This window comes from Limulus polyphemus, unplaced genomic scaffold (genome assembly GCF_000517525.1).
Source record: "Limulus polyphemus unplaced genomic scaffold, Limulus_polyphemus-2.1.2 Scaffold87, whole genome shotgun sequence".
Classification (NCBI taxonomy): Eukaryota; Metazoa; Arthropoda; class Merostomata; order Xiphosura; family Limulidae; genus Limulus; species Limulus polyphemus.
In genome coordinates, this window is record NW_013665697.1 from 129,624 (window position 1) to 150,228 (window position 20,605).

General features: G+C 30.2%; 1 protein-coding gene across 3 annotated transcripts in view; it reads left to right on the top strand.

The window, feature by feature from the left end:
* The window catches only part of LOC106468289, a 121,911-nt gene that overhangs the window by 56,124 nt on the left and 45,182 nt on the right, over positions 1-20,605 (top strand). For all 3 annotated transcript variants that reach the window (XM_013928712.2, XM_022397245.1, XM_022397239.1), the window contains 6 exons: positions 5,645-5,759; positions 6,639-6,810; positions 7,604-7,718; positions 9,223-9,384; positions 13,754-13,831; positions 14,096-14,225. In XM_013928712.2, coding sequence (XP_013784166.1) covers positions 5,645-5,759; positions 6,639-6,810; positions 7,604-7,718; positions 9,223-9,384; positions 13,754-13,831; positions 14,096-14,225 — 772 coding nt within the window. The remainder of the gene's footprint in view (positions 1-5,644; positions 5,760-6,638; positions 6,811-7,603; positions 7,719-9,222; positions 9,385-13,753; positions 13,832-14,095; positions 14,226-20,605) is intronic.

Sequence of the window (20,605 nt, forward strand, 5' to 3'; positions counted from 1 at the left end):
CGCATATTTCTAAATACAAATTCAATCCAAACGTTCATATTAAAAATAAATACATAATGATAAATTCGTTACAGTTTCATGCTCATTTTATAATCTTGAACAACAAAGAACACAGTGGCAAATCATTATTACTACCACCACTCATAAAAACCATACCTCAAATATTCGTCACAATACTGTCGAGTCCAGGAGGTCTTTATTTTCTTTGATACCAAGCTGCACTTCACTTAAACGTTTATCCTATTATTTTCACTAACTTCAGTTTTACTAGAACTAGGCTGCATTTGCACATCACTTGTGTGATGCATGTTTCTTCATCCATCTATCCATATTGGAGAGGGTTTTTTTAAAAAAAATGAACAACTTAAAAAAAAATTGTAGTTAGTACAAACTAAGTCAAAAACAATTAATTCCTTCTCAGAACAAACTGGCCACCAGCAACTTGTCTGCTGCCACCTGGCACTACCAGATGTAAGACTTGGGTCTTGCTTGACTGTTAATTTCCATTAACAGAGTAAGCAAATTTAACACATTTGGAATAAAATTCCTAAAACTTTGGTGTCAAAGAACTGGTTAACTTGAATGAACAAATGGTCCTTTTATGTGATACAAAATCCTTTCTTTGCTCTTACCTGCAGACAGGAGAAGATTGGCTTGGACTCAGCAGGGGGACATGTCTAGCTAATGTGGTTTAAATTCACGGCATTTCACAATAATCTCAAGGTTATCAACATCGTAAAACTTAATTTTAGGCTCTCTAAATTGCACTAAGTGAGAACACCTTAATTCTTGAAAGACTGAAGGTATAAAGGCAGCTGTCAGCTTGTGAATTCTTTAGTTTCGTATCTTTAAGTACAAACTTTCACTTTTCCTTCTTGTTATATTAGTTCCATTGAAATCCAAATTAGATGAAATGAAAATTTAAGTTATAATTTATATGAAAATATTAATTTTATTAGAATATATTTATATTAACTGATTTAATTACATTTTTCTTTAATATACAACAAAGGCTTGGAGAAAGTTTAAAATGGCAGTTGGTAGTGAAGGGGTTAAAATTAAATCAAATTAATTTTTTTTAGTTTTCTGCGGACTGGAATTTTTTGTTCATGGACCGATACTGGGTCGTGGACCACACTTTGGGAAACACTGCTTTAGCTATTATGGTTGAAGATATAATACACAACCGATGATTCACTGCATTATTTTCTGATGTGTTTATGTCTACCTTTCATATGTGCTCGATTATCTTACTTTAGCTCAGATGATAAATGATATATTTTTTAATATCCAAATAATTTATTGTTAAACTAGGAATAAAATATACACTACACCATTTTATGAAGCCTAGTCTTATTCATCAATTTGCTTTTGTCAAGGGTTACTGATGAAGGTGAAATTCCTCAAACTAGCATAACACAGTGAAAAAAAAAAAGTAAATTGAATTATAGACTGCGTTTCACATTTATTTTGCCATCAAATTTTTTTAATACTTACCACTGTCTATTGTTGTTATTTTTGGGTGGAGTCATCATCAAGCTGCTACTAAAGTTGTTAAAAGAGCAAATAGGAATAGATGAGGTTAGTTGAGCTTTTTTCCAGAAATTCCATCCACGTCAATTTCTTTTTTTTTTTATTTTACTTGGAAATTTTGTTCTTTTGTGCCATGTTTCACTTCTTACGCAGGGTCTCAGCATACAGTTAGAAAGTACTAAATTTCTGGTATAAGAAATGCATAGAATATCAGGAAGAAATTTGGTAAATTAAAAGAAAATGACTGCAAAACCAGTAAGAGCTTCTTATATTGAGTTTTATGTGTTACTAAGTAAATTTCACACTTCACTGTGATATTTGTCAGTGACCAATTTAAAATGGACAAGACTAGGTACTATACCATAGCAGGGATTGTGAAGATGTAGGTGGTGGTAAGGAGTGGCAAGTGACATTACATGATGCCAACAGTTGGAATTCATATAAACAAATCTTATAACAGAGACAAAATAATTGGTCCATGCTATTTTTTTCATAACACCATATTATTTATTTATTTGGTTCAATTGACAAGGAACTGTACAATAGTTATAAACATGTTTTCAAATTGTGCTTATAATAAAATTTTTTTCCCCAATTGTTGATTATCTATTTCCTGTTAATCGACCATTTGTTCCCTTTATGGTGTTAATCATTGGTTCCTGTCGACAGGGCTGGCTTATAATTCTCTTTCCTAGCCACTGATTGCTGATCCCCACTTTATTATTGTTAGTGGCCACTTACAACAAATCATTTGTTTAATTATTATTGAATTATTATTGAAATTGTTAGAGTAATAGTAACTGTAACCGAACTTGTATTAGGATAATATTTATGGAAATCCGAGATTTTACTTCTCAAAATAGATAAGATCATGTACTTCAAATTAATTATGTTTAGATTTACTATACAAATTTTAACATTAACACATATACATATGAAATAATTACATTCCACTTCAGAAAACAGTACAATGTATTCCATGACATGTAAAGTTTTGAATTGGAAATATTCAACTTCACTTATGAGTGGAACCTATGCTGTGAACAGTAAACCCACTGGTTGTGTGTACTAAATATACATGTACAACTAGGGCCCTCTACTTGAAAACACCAGTACTTTAAAACAATAGAATTGTGTAATTCTTATTTATTAACAAAAATGATGTTAAAAAAATAATATAATTGTAAAAAAATAATTTTTGAAACACTTCAAATTAACCTAATTACTTTAAAAACATACTTCTTAATTCTTTTTAATAACGATGTTTTAAATTCAACGTTTTCATGTTTTTTTTATTACACATTTTTTAGACAGTGTCAACAAATATTTTACTGATTAAATTATAGAAGTACCCAATAGAATTATGTGGCAAAAATTAGTAAGTTAACAATCAGTTCACTATTTAGAAAAATTGGAATTACGTTTTTTTATTATTCACATTTAAGGACCCATTACAATAAAAGTAAAAATCAGAGAAGAATTATTTCTTGTCTTGCTTGTAGCTTATATTTGTAAGAGTCATTTTTAAAAATTCAGGTATTTATGTTGAATAATTGCAAAGCAATGTTGGAAATACTTTGCTCGAGTATAGGACTGAAAACTTTCAGTTAAACCTTAAATAAAACATTGAAAATATTTTGTACAAACAACATTTCTACGAAAAAGTAGGCGAACATTGCACTATCTTTAGATAGCAAAATTCAGGAATCTTGATGAGTAAATACTAAACTTCTTGTTTTTTATGTATATTTTTTCTTTTTTTTATAAAAGTTACTGCAATGTAAAATTGAAATTAATAGGTTAAATCAGAAAATCTAAATGAAACAACAACAACAAAAATATATTGTGATAGGTAATGTAACGCTCTGTGTGCAGGGGATTTTGTAATTCATTCATGTTGTGTTTGTAAGTTGATTGCTTTATTTACACAAAGCTGTCCAGCTGAGATAAAAAGCTGTTAGCCTACTCTCTGAGGATTTTAAGTGTAGCTGTAAAGCAATAAACTAAATAAACCCAGATTAGAAAAGTCTGTTAGCTTTGGCTGTAGAATAAATAGTATGTAGTTGTTTGTTACAATATGCAGTCATTGTGAGAAGGTAAAATAGATTTATTTTGTACTTTTTATCTTTCACTTTACCTTGCATTACTTATTTCATTACAGTTAGGGTAGAGAAAATCACTGATAAAAATAGTTTTACTCAAAAAAAAGATGTGACTTTTATTTAGGAGGTTTCATAGGTTATGCAAATGAAATATGAAAACTGTAAGTTGAAACACTACTTTTCTTCTTAACATAAAAATCACCTTGCACTGAGATCAGTTGGACTGACTCAGTAAATTTACAGAGAAATCTTTTGTAAAGATACTTTATTGAAAATTCTGATATTTTGTGTACAACATAGTTGTAAATGTTTACCAATAGCCTTCCAAATTTCATGAAGATACACTTAGTAAATTTGGAATTAGTAAATATTGCTATATGTAGATTCATAGAAACTGGGATGGTGCAAAGCATTGACACTGTTCACATAAGGTAAATTAGTATTAACATGTTTAAAAAATATCACTAATATTGTATTATATTTGTAGCTAATGACTAGAATTCTCTTCTGAACTGTGCAGAATGTTGCATGTAATTTTCTGTAAAACTTTGGTTATTTATCTCTGTTTATGAAGGAGGAAAGTTGATCAATGGGATTTGTTGCAAGGAGAGGAAATCTAGTATACACTTCAAATAAAGTCCAGAGATACAGATTTTGAGTGGATTGGTTATTTTTACTTAACTTTATTCCATTGTAAATGGGATGTATAAGCTATGTTAGACCCATTTTGAGTTTTAGTCTATCATATAACTACTCCAGTCATCAAAAAAATCTGTTATTCCATTAAAAAAGGGAGCATTTCTTATAAATTTCCTAAATTTTGTCAAAGTAATTATGTAAGTAGGTAATCCATTTAGCTGCTTCACTTTTTGTTTCACATGGTTGAATTTGTAAAGAGAATTGAATGTTGAACCTCTTTCTCTGCTACGTACTGCAGTGACAATTGTATATGGATTGAATGTGTTGTAAACAGAAAATTTGTTGAGCCTTTGAGAAGAATGTTGGAAGAATTAACAAAGTTCAAATAATGAATAAAGTTAATCTCACTTGACTTGCAGAGCTGCTTTTAATAGCCATCTAAACAGATTCCTAGTTGTCAAGAAAATGTTTTTCTTAAGGTTCATACCAACATGTCTGGATTGCAAAAAATAGCCAAAAAGCATTGCTAAGAATTTTAAGATGACAGATTAAGCTTGACAACTTGAAACAGCAGAAAATTAATTAACTTTTTATTTGTGACTTTGTACAAAGGCATACAAATTGAAAAGTGTTTAGAAAAAAAAAAGATGGTTGGAAAAAGTTTATTTTACTACTTAACCTTAGTTTTACTATTGGAGCCCACTGGCTTTTTAAACAACACTTTTCCCTAATTATTTATACACCAAGTTTTGCATGGGTTGATGACTTTGTTAGTTATAGTGTTTCTAAGAGCTTATCATTCACACACACACACACACACACACACACACACACACAAACAAACAGAAATACCCTTAGTACTGTAATAAATCCCATTAACCCTTACATAAAAAGTGGTAGCTTCAATTGATTTTTCTATCAGTTCTTTATGCTAAGTTTTATAACAGGCAAAAATTTAAAATTGCTCAATATGATACAATATACAGACTCCAACATTAGTGAAAGGTATAACAACATATGTAATTTAAGCATTTAACTATTTACAATATTGGCGAGTAGGAATTTAGCAACAAGGTGCTATGGCAAAGGGTCATAAAGTTGGAGCTTTAGATTCCTTTTTATTCTTATGTTTTAAAAATGAGATTTATGTATCTATATTTATATTGTTAAAATGTTCTTGTAACACTGCTCTTTGGTTTTTTAGACATCACAGGTTTCTAGTAAATAAATAATTTTCTTTGTCACCTCACTGGGAAATGGAACAGTAAGCTGATCATTTTACACAGAGCTCAGACTGTTTGTGAGTTCATTGTCATTCACAGTATAATATTAATAAATGAAACTTTTTAACCAATTCTGTTGTGTTGCAGGTCTAGGGAATTTTTTTGGACCATCAGATAGTCAGCTAGAGGAAGCCATGCAAGATAAAACCAAGGAATTAAAGATTATTGAACAACTGTTAGTTCCAATCTTAGAGAATCTTTCGTAAGTATTCATTTTTTGTATATAAACATATTTAATATAAATATTTAAATTCAAGTATACATTTTTAATTTTCGAGTACTTATCCAATCCACTTTTCACTACAGGCTTTATCAAAATGCAGAGAAGATTTAGTATCAACATCATCTGAATAATCATCATATAAAAGTATTAGCATCTTTTAGATGATGGCTTAAGGGTTAAGAAATGGCTGGGAAATAACTGAAGTTGTATATACTTTAGAGTTTCTGCCATTTTCTGGAGCAAAAGTTGTTATAGGATAGATCAGTCTTGGTTATATTTATTTTCATTTTTGTTTAGTAGCTAGATTGCTTAAATAGTATATTTAACTTTGACAAAACCTACACTTGAATAGCCATACTGGTGCTTGCATGAGTCAGCTAGATGTGACTCTAATAGTGTAAGAATTTTGACTACTATCAATGGAATATTTGTTTTGATATATTTTGATGAATTATCGTATTAGTGTTCAATTTGTGTGATTTCTAGCCTCTACTTCTTACTGTGTTGTAAATTTCTATTACGAGACTCCTACTTGGTTATTATAAGTTAAATATCAAATTACATTTTGTTGAATATAAAGTAATGTTCTGTCAAATTTTTTATTTTTATAATACAACAGTTGTTAATTTATTTGTATTGTGTTTAAAGCAAACTTCTGAAATTGCAAACATGGCTGCAACAGATGAAGGTGTGTCTTGTTAGTGCTATAGAAGTTGGAGCTTTTTAATGTACTTGTATATCTAAGTATAATAACTGGGCACTTGATTGTTCAAACTGTGAATTGTTTTAAATTTGTTTGGTTAAACATAATATTTATTAAATGGTTTTATACCATTGAACAAAACCATTATACTGAAGAGAGGATTTTGAGAATGCTGATGACAAAACATCTGCTATGGTTGCTGCTCTTGCCACTGTTCTCAAGCAGTTTGGAGTAAAGAATCAGCAAGCTGTCAATATGATTGAACGATGTCCAAGTTTTGTTGCTAAGGAAAAGACAAGGTTGCGTTTTTTACAGAGAAATAAAAAGGTGATTATTAAAGTTTGTAATTTAATTGAGATTAAAGTAATTTATATTATTACAAGCATGATAAAATGAAGTTTTAATGCTTTAGTACTTGCTTTTGTTACACTGAGAATAAGCCATGTTATATAAGAAAAAATTATATTTCTAAAGATGCATAAGTTTTCTGATTTTTAAGTTGAAGGAATGTAGTAAGTGACTTTTAAAATGTAACCTTAAGTTTATTTAGACAAATTATGAACTTTTCAACCAGCTGTAAAACATATATCCAGGGGTAAAATTCTCTAAGCACCGGAACTTACTTTTTAAGGCAGTAAAAGCACCGGGACTTATTTGAGCAGCTTTTTTGGATGTGCATGCATTTCATTGTTCTATCATAAAGCATTTATTCATTGACATTCAAATTGTTATTCACACGTAGATTTAAAAAAAAACAAAAAAAAACGGGTCCACTTCACCCAGCTGAGTACCTCTACTTTTGTTTTGTTGTTGTTGAGAATTGCAGCCCTGCATATATCTATTAAATTATGTAGTGTTTTTGGAAATATTAAATTGTGTTTTTGCTACAAGGTCCAAATGTGCTATATACAAACCTGTATATATTTTTTTTGCATATTGTGGTAGGTCAGCTTTATAGATAGATGTGTGTGTGTGTGTGTATATACATACTTTTTTCAGTAATATATTTGCCTTATGAGGTATAGCCTTCTTAGTTTTGAACAAAAATGTAAACAGTACCTCTTTTCTTTGTGTCTCCTCATCTTCACTGTACATGTTAGTTTCAATTTCTAACTTTTAGCCTGTCTTTGTTCGAAACCATCATTTTCTGCCAGAACACTACTGCTGTGTAACGTTCTGCAATCACTGCCAGTTAATTATTTGGGGGGTTGGAAACCAAGGATACCAGTGCCAAAGTAAGTTGTTATTGTTAGAATGATGATTTTGTATGTTCTATCTTAATTAAAAAAGTAATTAGTTAACACGAAACTTTTTGTTTTGAAAATTGTGTGGCTTAACTTGCTTTACATATTCTACTTTAGCCCATCCTGACATTTTTTGTCTAGCAATCAGCTTTTATTATTTGTGCTTAATTTAATATTTATTAAATAGAAATCAAGAAATTAGTTTATTAGTGTACACAGTACTAAATAACCAATGACTAACACTATCTAATGCATTTGAAAAATCTTAAAACAAAATAGTAAAATGTTAGACAGAGATGATAATATCAGAGTATTAGGTTCTCAAGGTTTAATTGTAAAGTATTCTATCTTCAGACATTCATTTTTATTGTCTACTGTAATTGTATAGCTTGAAAGAAAAGAGGGTATTAAATATTTATATTTTGAGAAGCTCAGTTTTAGAAAGGTTTTTTCTGATGTTCTATTTCTAGTGTAGGAGGGCAGGTTTTTTATATTTATATCCTTAAAAAATCCAAGTACGATTTCCAGTGATATTCATTTGCACAAACATCATACTTGTAATATGTGTACTTTAATATGTATGAATTTTAAATCTCAAAGTAGTAAAAGTATCTCATCTTTAATAATACTTTATAAAACACCTTTTACTATCTGAACAAGAAAAAACTTAACATTAATATTGCTTTAAGCAAACTGGCACACAGGGACCATTCTCAAATGGTGTGGGTTGGGTGTGCTAGGCTTCAGAGGCATTTTTAACACTTCAGACTACTGTGCTGTTTTCTTAGGGGACTTGTTCGTTCTGATCAGCTACAGGTATAGAATATTTTTTTTAGCACTTTGGGGGCCTGCAATATGAGGGGCCCGTCAGTATGTTTCCCTGATTGCATCAATGTTAAATATGCCATTGCCAGGCTTTGGATTAGAAAGCCTAAGGTTTGAAATGCAATGCCATTGAACAATGTTCCACAGTTTCAGCTGTTGGCTTCTAATAAATGTGATAGTTAATATCATTATTTAGTTTGAGGAGTTGGACTAAACCCCTTGTAGTAGTGTGTTCTAGTAACTGCCTACTATCTTCCCTGGGGTTTTGTCTTGGCTGTTTTAGCCCATGTAATTTAAGTTTAAAATATTGAACAGTAAAGTTATGTATTTTAATATACGAGTAGAAATGTGCAGGTTTTTTATGCTCTAAAGCTTGGGAGTGAAAACTTCTTGTTTTATTTCATATTACTGTATGTACATATTTTGTATTTTCCCATTGTAGACTGGCATTTTATTTATGCTATAATATGTAACAAACTTGTGTATTTGTTTTGGAATAAGATAAAGCTACCAGAAAAGAGTATTTGAATTGTCGTTTTATTTCTATTTTAGAAAGAAAGCTAGTATAAATCATAGTGTATTAAAGTGAGGTTTTCATTATTATTTTATTAAGTAGAGTGTGCTATGTTAAATTTTTTGTAATTTGGTATTAATTTTCATTTACTTGAAGATTGTGAAATGAACATCCATAAAATGTGTGTAAAAGTAGTAGAAGAGACATGCATAGGTACCCTTCGAAACAAGAAAGACAAAAGGAGAGATCGAATGTCTGGTATAATGGAAAACATCATTGGGAAAAGCCGAAAGCCAAGCCAACCTTCACCTGGTGCAAGTAAGTAAAACCTGTTTTTAATTTACATTTAAATTGAGTTACTTGAAGGTTTATATTAGCACTTATATATATGTTAAACTGCATTTAGAAACTAGAAAAGATTTGCAGATATTTTTATTTGTACTTAAGGGCAACAGTCCAAATGATATGCAGCGAATAATATATGAGATCATATCTTTGATTTATGTGTAGAGTTAAAAACCTTGATAATGTATATGTCAGTAAAAATGAAGATGGATAACAGAAAAATGCAAAAAATATTTCTTTTCTGCTGTTGGTTTTTCAGATGAGTGTTTGATAAATGTTTTTTCAGTAACAAAGAAATATTGGTTATGGAATTTTGACATACGTATTAAAATAAGCAAAGGATAAGTAGCTTTCATGGATATGGAAGTACACAATGTTCACAGAAATATCACTGAACTTGTACAAAATATATCATAGGCTTAGAAAATATATAATCTTGCACTAAACAACCTTTACATAAAAACTGTGCTGTGAATATTGAAACTTCTAGCTTATTTTATGTTCAGTTTCGATATTAATTCCTTTTTCTTCAACATTCCTGTTTACAAAACCATTGACATGTTTTTCCAACCTTTTAATGACAGTACTTTCCACTAGCTAATGACTACCAGCTTGTATTAAATATGCCAACATATTTGAGCCATACTGAAAACCAGTTATTACAAAAAAGGATCTGTGAAACCTTGCACATGGAAATGCTACATAGATATGTTTATCAATCAGACAGCTCGTTCTGAATTATTTAAAAATACTTTTTTTCGTTTGCTAACACATTTCACACACGCACTCTTGGTTTCTCTGCTACCCAAGTTAATTTTATTGACATTCTATTGTCACTAAATGATGGCCTTTTACTAATTGACTCCTGCAAAAAACCTGCTGACAGACCATAGTATCTTCACTATGAAAGCTGTCACTTCACTCAGTTAAACAGAATATTACCCACAGTCAAAGGATCCGAATCAAGAAAATCTATACAGATGAAACAACTTGTAGAAAAAACATTATGAATCTAAAACAAGTCATGTTATATAGAAGGTATAAAGATGCCAAAATTGACAGACAGACATTGTAAAAGCCAACAACACTCAATAAAAAACCTTGTTAAACATAATACTAAAGAGATAAACATAATTATTCTCCTTATTACCTATTGCTTTAAACTCAAAAACATTTTTCATACTCTGCAAAAAAAAACAAAGAAAACAGCAAAATTCCATTCACTACACTGAATGATTTTCTAAGAATAATGTTTTCTAAAGTTCCCATTGAAGAGCAGAAATCTTGGGTATCTTTGTTTGTGCACAAGTGAGTTACACTCCACCACAGAATGGTTGTCATCCATGTAATAAAGCTTGTTATTTAACATGCAAATTCATAAACTTTAAAATTACTAAAACAATTACATGCATAACGTACAACACCATTTACTTCATACAATGTAAACAGTGCAATTACCAGTATGTAGTACAAATCCAAATGACTTAGCATTTCAACAACCATAAATCTTCTATTAACACCAAAAAAACCTCCCTGTTGCCCAACACTTCAACCAATCTGGTAATTCTATTAATGATGCGATTCTCATAAAAAAATTGAAACTGGCTTTCCGACTAAAGCTGATAGAGAAATGAAAGATGCTTATTGGATTGCCATTTTTAATACTATTCAACCTTGTGGAACAAACCTAACTCTTGGAATCTGTAATCTTTGACTGTTAATTAGTTCCCTGTCTGACAAAAAAGTTTTTTCATTTCTCATGTGTGATGTAAATTCTTTATTTTACTCCTAACCTTTTTTAATACTGATTATTTATTTATGATAATTTTCATTTGATTTTTATCTTCTTAGTTCTAAATCCTTAACATTTTCTTCTTAATCTATCATCTTATTACATCTTTATCTTGCTTATCATTATCCAGTATAATTTTCTTTAAACAAAATTTTCTAACTTCTTTATATCTAACATTTTTGTTTCCTGGCACAGTGGAAATGAGTCACACCTATAACATTCTTTTGAAGGAAATTAAAACACTTCTGGGTTATCCTAGTTTTCTACCAGAACACTGCTCCACTTTTTCTCACATTTCACTTAACTTCGTTATTCTCAATTTGCTTCTGATGAAGAGAGCTCTACCTTTTAAAAGTGTTATAGGGTTTCTTATAATTTATTGTTTTTAGCCTATGTATTTGCTAACATCATGAATTTGTTTTAAACAAGTGATTGTACTTCAGTATATTTAATCTGGTAAAAGATTTGGTATTAGAAGAACTTGTGCTTCACTTGTTGCTTATTGATATTTGTGTTGGTAAGATCAATAAGGTGATAAATTTATTAGTCATATTTCATTTATTGTGTAAGTTTGCTTTGTAATCAGGTTTCAGTTGTTGAGGAGATAGTTATCATGATGTTATATACATGCACTATTTCTGCCCTGCTAACACACCAATAGAGCTGTGAATTCTAATCCATAATGACAGCATACTTATGAAACATAAGTGTTGGTTTCTCCAAAATAGTAGCTTGATACATTGTATAATTGTTCATTTAAGTATAGTTATGTTTCAATGATACCGTGGGCATGGATGAGATGCTGCTTACAAGTCCAAAACACGCCAGTTTTTAGTTAAGTCTCCTAATCTGTAATCAGAAGCCTTACCCATATTAAATTATACTCTTTGAAATCATCCATCAATTAGAATTCATCTATTCTACATTCTTACTACTTAATCAAAAGGATTTCTTTGTTTGTATAATACTGAATAACTTGATGACAAATAAAATAGCTTATAATCAAACTGAATTTCTTTTAATTAAGAGTTCCCTTTGAAATTAGTTTTTAATTAATTACTTATTTAATATAGACTTTGCAGTGTGTACGTCATTAGTCTGATAAAATGTCCAGATGAATTCAAAACTTGCTTTATAGCATTTGTACTCTTAGTTTGCCATGTTGTACATAACTGTTTTAAGTGCTGTGCATTTAATTCAGTTTTTTTTTATATCTTTATATTTCTGTGCTTCAGGAAAACTAATAATCATAATATATATATATTACTGGTCAAGTAATTTAATAATCTATCAAACATTTTTAGTTTCAGCTCCAATATGAAGTATGAAGAGTATGAGATGCAGTGTTGCTTTGTATACGGAATTTTTGCTGATTTATATTTGTTTAGAAATGACTGATATATATGTGTCCTTTCCTATAGATATGCATGAAGTATCTTTTCTTTCTTATTTATAGAGTCAATTGTTCCCAACTTACTACAGTTCATGTAGTTTATATATCTGCTTATATAATTCATTGTAATGTCAGTTTGAGAAGAAACATTTGAATTTAATTAACCATATGTGCATGGTGGGTATTAAAAAGTGCAAGACCTTTTATAGAGTGCTATTCAACATGGTATTATGTATTTGATGTCAAGAGTTATCAACTATTCATTTTACTCTACATTGCTAATTTAGCAACAGTTCATGATAGAAGAGAGTAAATACTAGATACAGTGTACAGAAATACTGAACAAAATTGTAGTTATATATTTTGGAGGTTTTAGAGGTTAAGAAAATGCAATATGCAAAGTGTATGATGGACAAAAGTTTGTATTCCTCACTTGAACATCACTTAGCACTCCATCTTGTCAAAGTCTGAGTAAAACTGACATTGTCAATTCACAGACATATATTATGTACAGATACTTTTATAACACATTGATTTTTGTGTACAACAGATTTGAACAGTAAATTTTAAATAATAGTCAACATTCCTTCTTCAGTACGTGATTGGTCTAATGGACAGACCCCATGCACGTTCAGTTAATATTAACTTCTGACCAAAGAAAGCTACCTATTTAGTTCAAAACTAAAAATCATTTAGCTAATTAAATATGATTTTATTACATTCTTACTTATGGAGATTAGAATGAATTATTTGATTAGATGGATACTCTAACTAATAACGATATATTTATCTGTAAACCCAATAATATCCGATGTTAATCCTAAATCTGTCTACTAAGCTAATAATGCAAGACAATGTCTATGATAAAAGTATAAAGAGTAATAATAACAAAACTAGATATATTAAACATTCTAATCAACAAACATTGTTAATTAAAAATAGCATTAAAGAATCAAGGAAAAGGTTCCATATGAAATTTTTAGCAGTTAGAAGCCAATAAAAGAAAGGAGGATCTTCCTTTTCCAGGACCTTCCAACTTGTTGGAGCCCTATAACATAAACTTAACTGCACTGCCTGTACAGTAGTGACGATGAATGTGTAGTTGTTAATTATTTTCATACTGTATGCATTAAAATAGTTGATTATTATTTTAATAGTTGAACGTGCCAGGAAGTCAAATGAAGAATCGGAAGCAGATTTGTCTGGTGGTGGTGCTGAAAGCCAAGTTGATGGAGGTACGTTGTTTGGAGGCCATATAATGCAGTATTCTTGTTAATGATTACAATTCATAAAAGGTTGTGTACATTTTTTATTGTCATTTTTATTGTATTCATAAAGCTTTAAATATTACATGTTGAAATGAACCTTCTAAATATAATGGTAAGTTTCACATTCATACCTTTTGTCAGTTTCCTTATTAGTGTATTTTATCAGATTTGTTTATTATTATTTAAATTGTGCTTTACTTTTTTATCACCTGAACCTTCTTGTTTCTCCAGGAGAGAAAGTCGTGATTTCACTACAGCCTGACCTGAGTCGAGATCATGCTGAAGTTTTAAGCGATGATTTCCAGGTCTTTGACACGAACAGCACTTCAAATACCAAAGAGCAGACAGAGGATTCCGACTTGTAAGTAATTTCTGTTTTTAAATATAACACTAGACTATTTTGTAAATAGTTTGATCTTAGTTCAGACTTGCTGTTTGTTTCATCTACAGATCTGTGAATGTACCTTAACCTTACTGGGCAGGTATTCCTATGGTTATGGGTCAAAGGCCATGTCATCACATTTGTAGACTTACTTTCTAAATTTTATTGAATTATTGTTTTTCAAATGTATGTCAACAAGTTTGGTATCAAATTGTAGCTTATTATTCAAGCTTATAGTTGCATCATTGCAATGTCTGTAATGTTAGCCAGGCATGGCTGAAAGGTCAATAAAATTAAAATAATAAATATATATATATAGATGTATAATGTTATGAGATTTAAGCTATTTAGACTAAACATTTGTGTTTTCACGTTACAATTTGTAGTCATTCTAGAACAAAAATAGCATAACTTGTATCTATTTCCTACCTGGTTGTGGTTGGTCAAATCAACCGTAGCTGTACAGAGATACAATAGTGAAGATAATAGATAAAATATAAAGTTTTTTTTTCATTAAAAAGCATTTGATAATTATCTGGAGGCTGTACAGATTTTGTATGTAAAATTTGAAAATTTTCTCGGACATAAAAGTATTTTTAATCTTAAAATCAAAATTACTTTGCATGTTGAATAGTCAATATTTGAAAAAGAAAAATGCATGTGAAAAACATTACTTAAAACTTTATTTAAAAAAAATCTGATATTTTGCAAACAAAAGCCTTTTAACCAGCATTGTTTGGCCTTTGCATTCCTTGAATTGTGGTGATTTTCAAAAATTCAAAAGGGGGCAAGCGGTATATTAGAAATGCTCTTTTAGTTATAATTTTACAAAAAAATTTATAACTCAAATTGGGCTCCTGTATTTTAATGTAAGACTAAGCATGCTTTGAGTTTCTGAAAAAAGATGATTATTATGCTATGCTTAAAGCACTACAAGATTTTATATAAAAATTAATACATCTAAAACATTAATGAATTTACATTTAACCAGGAGATCTTGTACTAATAATTATTGTTTATTAGATCGTGGTTATAGAACACCCCCCCCCCCCCCCCTCCTTTCTCTCTGTAATATAGACATTTCTGTTGTTTTCTGTTATGACAAATTTTATTCAAAACTAGCTGGAGTACTTGTCCCCTGGATGGAAGTTATGTAAATTCATGATTAATGAAAGGTTATCTTAGGACGCAAAACATTGCTCCCCTTATATGTAATTGTAAACAATGCAAAAACTGCCATAAAAACACAAAATGTGAAACTGCAAATTTGCTTGTATATCTGCATGGACCCACAAACCATCATGCAAAATTTGGTGAAGATCCATCAATGGTGCAGAATAGTGCTACAAAATGCAAAAACAACCATAAAAACTGCAAAATGCAAAACTGTAAACTTGTATGTATTTCCGTATGGACCTAATGAATCTCCATGCCACTTTTTGGTGAAGATCCATCCACACCCTGCAATGTAGTTACATGGACAGACAACAAACAGTACTACTATATTTATATACATCCCATAAAAGTGGCAGTTAATGGTTTTGTTAATGGTCAGGTAATATATAGGCCCAATACTGCATTTTAGTCAGCTTCCAGAGAAAATTGGTGTCAATGTTTCACCAATTCTGACACAGTATTAAAAAATATATTGTACTGAAATGTAGGTCTGTGTGTTTTCAACTTATTCTTTTAAGTAAAAATACTTTAAATCACCCTAAAAATATGGGTACACTATTATCTTATTAATATAATTAAATAATGAGAAACAGCAATGTTTGACAGAAAAATTAGCTATATAATGCAAGTAAATTGTAACAGCAAATCAGTAGGGAGATAAAGCAGTACATTCACAAAGATCAAGTAGAAAATTGTAATGAACAATTGTGCATGTACCTAATAAAGTTGCAGACTATGTACTTAGGATTTAGTGGCCAACACTTAAAAGTCAGTTTGTTCGACCATAAGTGGAGTTTTATGTAAACTTATTGTAATATGAATTAGTAATTTTAAATAAATTTGATTTTGTAATTGATGTAAACTCACATTAAATTTTGTATTTCTAATACAAGTGTGTGAATTAGGCTCTCATAAATAATCTATTCTCTAAAATAGACTTAATAATCATTAAAAGAACTGTGGAATGGTGGTCTAATTTTTAAACTTTGTATATGTATTTCATTGTTTCAGACATGCATATTTTTTAAGAATTATCATGATGAAACAAAATTAAGATGCAACTATTTTCATTTTAAATATGCCATTTTACCAGAAATAGTGCTGGGTACATTCTTCAGAGTAAGTGTAATTATAGGAAAACATCAAGTATTTGTAACTATTATCACAACCCTTCAAAACGTTTTACTACAATATGCATATTGTTTTGTTCTATTTTTTGGAACTGTTTTAATTTCTTCAGTACACATTTTATAGTGTATTTATCATATGAGTATAGATTTGTAAAATGTCTTTTGTACTAAGAAAACATGTAAGGTACAAAAAATACAAAACAAGAAACCAGGTTTATAAGGTGTTTATAACAGTTTTCAAGTAATTCCAATTGCATAAATTTTCTGAGCTAAGGAGCAGGTTGTTAAAATGTTCAAACATACATAAATGTAGTTTTTATGATGAAATATATTGATTTTGTTAATCATTAAAACAGAGTGCTGAATGTAAATTGTCATCTGTTACAAGAAGATTTTAAGTACATGAAATCTCCAATATTCAGTTAATAAGTATTTTTTTTTTTTAGTATTTTAACTGTTTTTAGTTAAGGTGGAATTATGTGCTTAATATAGGAACAGTAACATTATTTCCAGTAGTGCCAGGTTGAAGGCACTGGCATGTGTTTTCATATATAATCTTACAGCTAATCTAATTAGAAATAAACCAAACAATCCCTTAATCATTCAGCTATAATAACTAGTAGCTATTCTCCCAATTGCTGAATATGACAGTCATAATTACAAAAAAAAAACTTTGACCACATAATTTATATAATCTACATTTGGCATACCTTTTTTTTTGGGTGGGTAGAAAAAAATTAGAATCCAAACCTATTCTTTGAGACCTAATTTTCCATCTTTCATGTTCAGTATAGTTTTGAATTGAAACTGGGTTTCAAATGTTAGAAAAATATTTTGGAAGTTATAAAAGTTTGATTCTAAAAGCTGTAATGTAACGTTATGGTGTAACAGACAGCTGACACTACATTTGACTGGCGGGAATAAATGCTTGAGATGCATTAGTTACAGCGTTTTTGGTGTTTGGTAAAACAAGGCCAGTGAAATAGTGGAAAACGTGTCATATGAATATTTCTAGTTGTTCTATATTTAAGAATTTAATAGTTCATGTTTTGTAGTTTTCGTCTAGACACACGATTAGCAAGCACCGTATTTTAATGCTTATTTATTAAGCAGATGACTTAAGCATGACAATTACTGGGGGAAGGTAATGTGAGGGCCCTCTGAGTTAATTACGCTATGTAGAAGTTTAAAGAAAAATCTTTAATCAATTATGGATGTAATTTAGTAGGTTGTTGTGATATTTTATTATGGTGGCTTCTAGATTAGTGGATATCTTCATGATATATACACGTTTTGCATTGATTTATAGATAGAAAAGACTTTGTCTAATCATGTAACTTTTAATGTGTAATGTTTAACTGAATCTTCAAAAAGATTAATGAAAATCTATTTATAGCTTTATTGAATTTGACATGTCAAGGACTATGTTTAATTTGTATTAATATTGTAAAAGTGTCATAATCTGCGGTTATTTTGAACTTTCCAAGTACGTCATCTTTTTTTGTTTAAATTTGTGGTTTAAGTACAAGGTCATGAAGAAAGGTACAAATTCTGGTTTCCGGATTACGGTTTGTGGCGATGCGTTTTTTTTTTTTTGTGCTTGTCCGCAATGATGGTTTTCAACCAGAAGCCAGGATTATCTCAATACACAACGTTCAACGGTAGTCATAAACTAAATAAGTTTTATCTGCCATATTTTACTTAAAATCGTAGTTAGGAAGTGTAAGGTTGAAAGGTCAGTACCTTATTTTGTATTGAAACGGAGCGTGTGTTAGTGGATGTAGTATACATTACATTAATTTTGTTTTCAGGCCACCAGTACAAAGTCTACTAGTTAAGATACTATCCAATCTTGGTGTTAGGTGACAGTAACTTATTAACCAAAATCATATTTAATATTGTTTTTGTTTTTACTCACGGAAACATCAGTGTGTGTGTGTGTGCTTAATGTTGTGTATTTTTGTTCCTGGTACAAATATTTTTTAAACTGCTAAAAAAAAGGTTACATTTTCAAATCTGTGTTGAAAAAAATTAAAAGTGTCATCAATTATGAAACTATAAAGTCTTATCGTTGGCCAGACATTTTTTATTTTTGCACTTAAAAGTCGTGGTTGTAAGTTTGTACAAGTTGACCTATACGGTTTGAGAGCTTAGACAAATAATTCAGAAAAATCCAAAAATTCTTCAGTGTTAAACATTAAATATACATATTTTCTATTTCAGAAATGTTTAAAAAAACGGAAGTACTTGGCTATGGTTAGTGAAATTAACCAGATGTAATTTTATTTTTTATTTTCGAATACCCAATTAGAATAAGCTTGTTACGTGAATAAGAATTGGTTCGTACACGTTCTGTACATCGTATCCCATTTCACACCGTTAATACTAGGAAGTCACGTGGGCTAAGTCTGGGCTGTTTTACAGAAGTAACGACAGGCACAATCATCAGGTTGTTGTATATTCACTTTTTAGGGATTTTTTTTTTTTTTTTACAGACAATATGCATTTGTTACAATACAGCATTGCTGCTGTTAGTGTTTTGTTCGTGTACTTACTTAGAACAATTCGTTGTATTTATTATTGCATTTAAAAATATACGTTCGATAGTTCGGCCCTACAAAAGACCAAAATGTTAAATCACTGATCGGTTCAGAAATCGCAAATATTGTGTTCGTCACGCAATACAGCCAAATAAATCTTTATTTGTACAAAGTATTATATGTACAATATGCTAATTAGCAAGTAAGAAAAACAACAACAAAGGGATAATATCTCCGAGCTTAAGTCGAAGCATAACTGGTCAAGAGTGATGAATAGTTATTTTAAGTTTTAGTGCCCCATCCCCCCTTGACTCAGCGGTAAGACTAATAATTGTAGCCCCCCCCCCCAAAAAAAAAGATATGGATATACGTAGTGGTGTGCATGGTCCTTTAAATATTCTGTATTCCAGAGTAGGGTATGCTTTCTTTAGGTAGCTCAGATATTGCATTAAGAAGTTTTTGTTTTTTTTTATTGGTAACAGGTAGGAGTCATTAAAATATAAAAATAATTAATGGCAGATTTGGTGAGCTTGATGTTTAAATTTGTATACCGCAGTTTGGCAGTAATTTTTTAAATAGTTTATACTTCCATATATACTATTCTGTGGATAAAGTAGTAGCGTTAATTAAGTTATCGTACACATCTAGATAATTTGTTTTTACCATATAATTTTCATCATTATCGACAAAGTCTTTCCATGTTCTCATAATCTGATGATGATAAACAATTTTACGACCTAATGTTCGCGAAGCTCATCTTCCACTATTACAAAGGAACAGTAGGAAAAATTACAACGCTAGAAACCGGGTTTCGATACCTGCGCTAGGCAGAGCACAGATAGCCCACTGTGTAGCTTTTTGCTTAAACTACAAACAAACAAACGGGGGGGACGTCACATTTCAATTATAAATACGTGATGTTAAGTCGAAGTGAGATCCATTGTTTTTGTTTTCGCACTGTTGTTCAGACATTGATCCTTTTTATTGCTTTGTGATGTTTCAAGTGTGGGCGTGTGAATGAATGCACAGTAAATAACGTTAACGGTGGCGCAGGAGTATATTATATTGGATGAACTAAAACATTGCTAGCATTTACTCACTCGTAAAGGCAAAATTGTTATTAATCATCATTTGCTCTTGCTGGTCGACGACGTAGGACATGGTTACTAAAGAAGAGCGATATTAATTTTTTTTTTCAATTTCACGTTTTTTTTTTCTGTTTTTTTTTAAACATCCTTTTGGGATAATTTCAGAGGCGTCATACTAAAATCGAGATAATAAAAACGATGCTCAGAAAATATTACTATATTGCAAAGAGAAACAACAACAAACAGAAAAAAAGTACAAAAGTAAAAATGAACCATTAAAATGGACTACATAAGCAAAACCTCTAGGATGGAATATGGAGCTTTAATAATGTGCCATGGTTGTAGCGCAAAGTGGTTTCATTTAGAAAAAATTAGAAATAGTAAAAGTTTTGGACATTATGTATAAAAAGAAAATTGCTCATGAC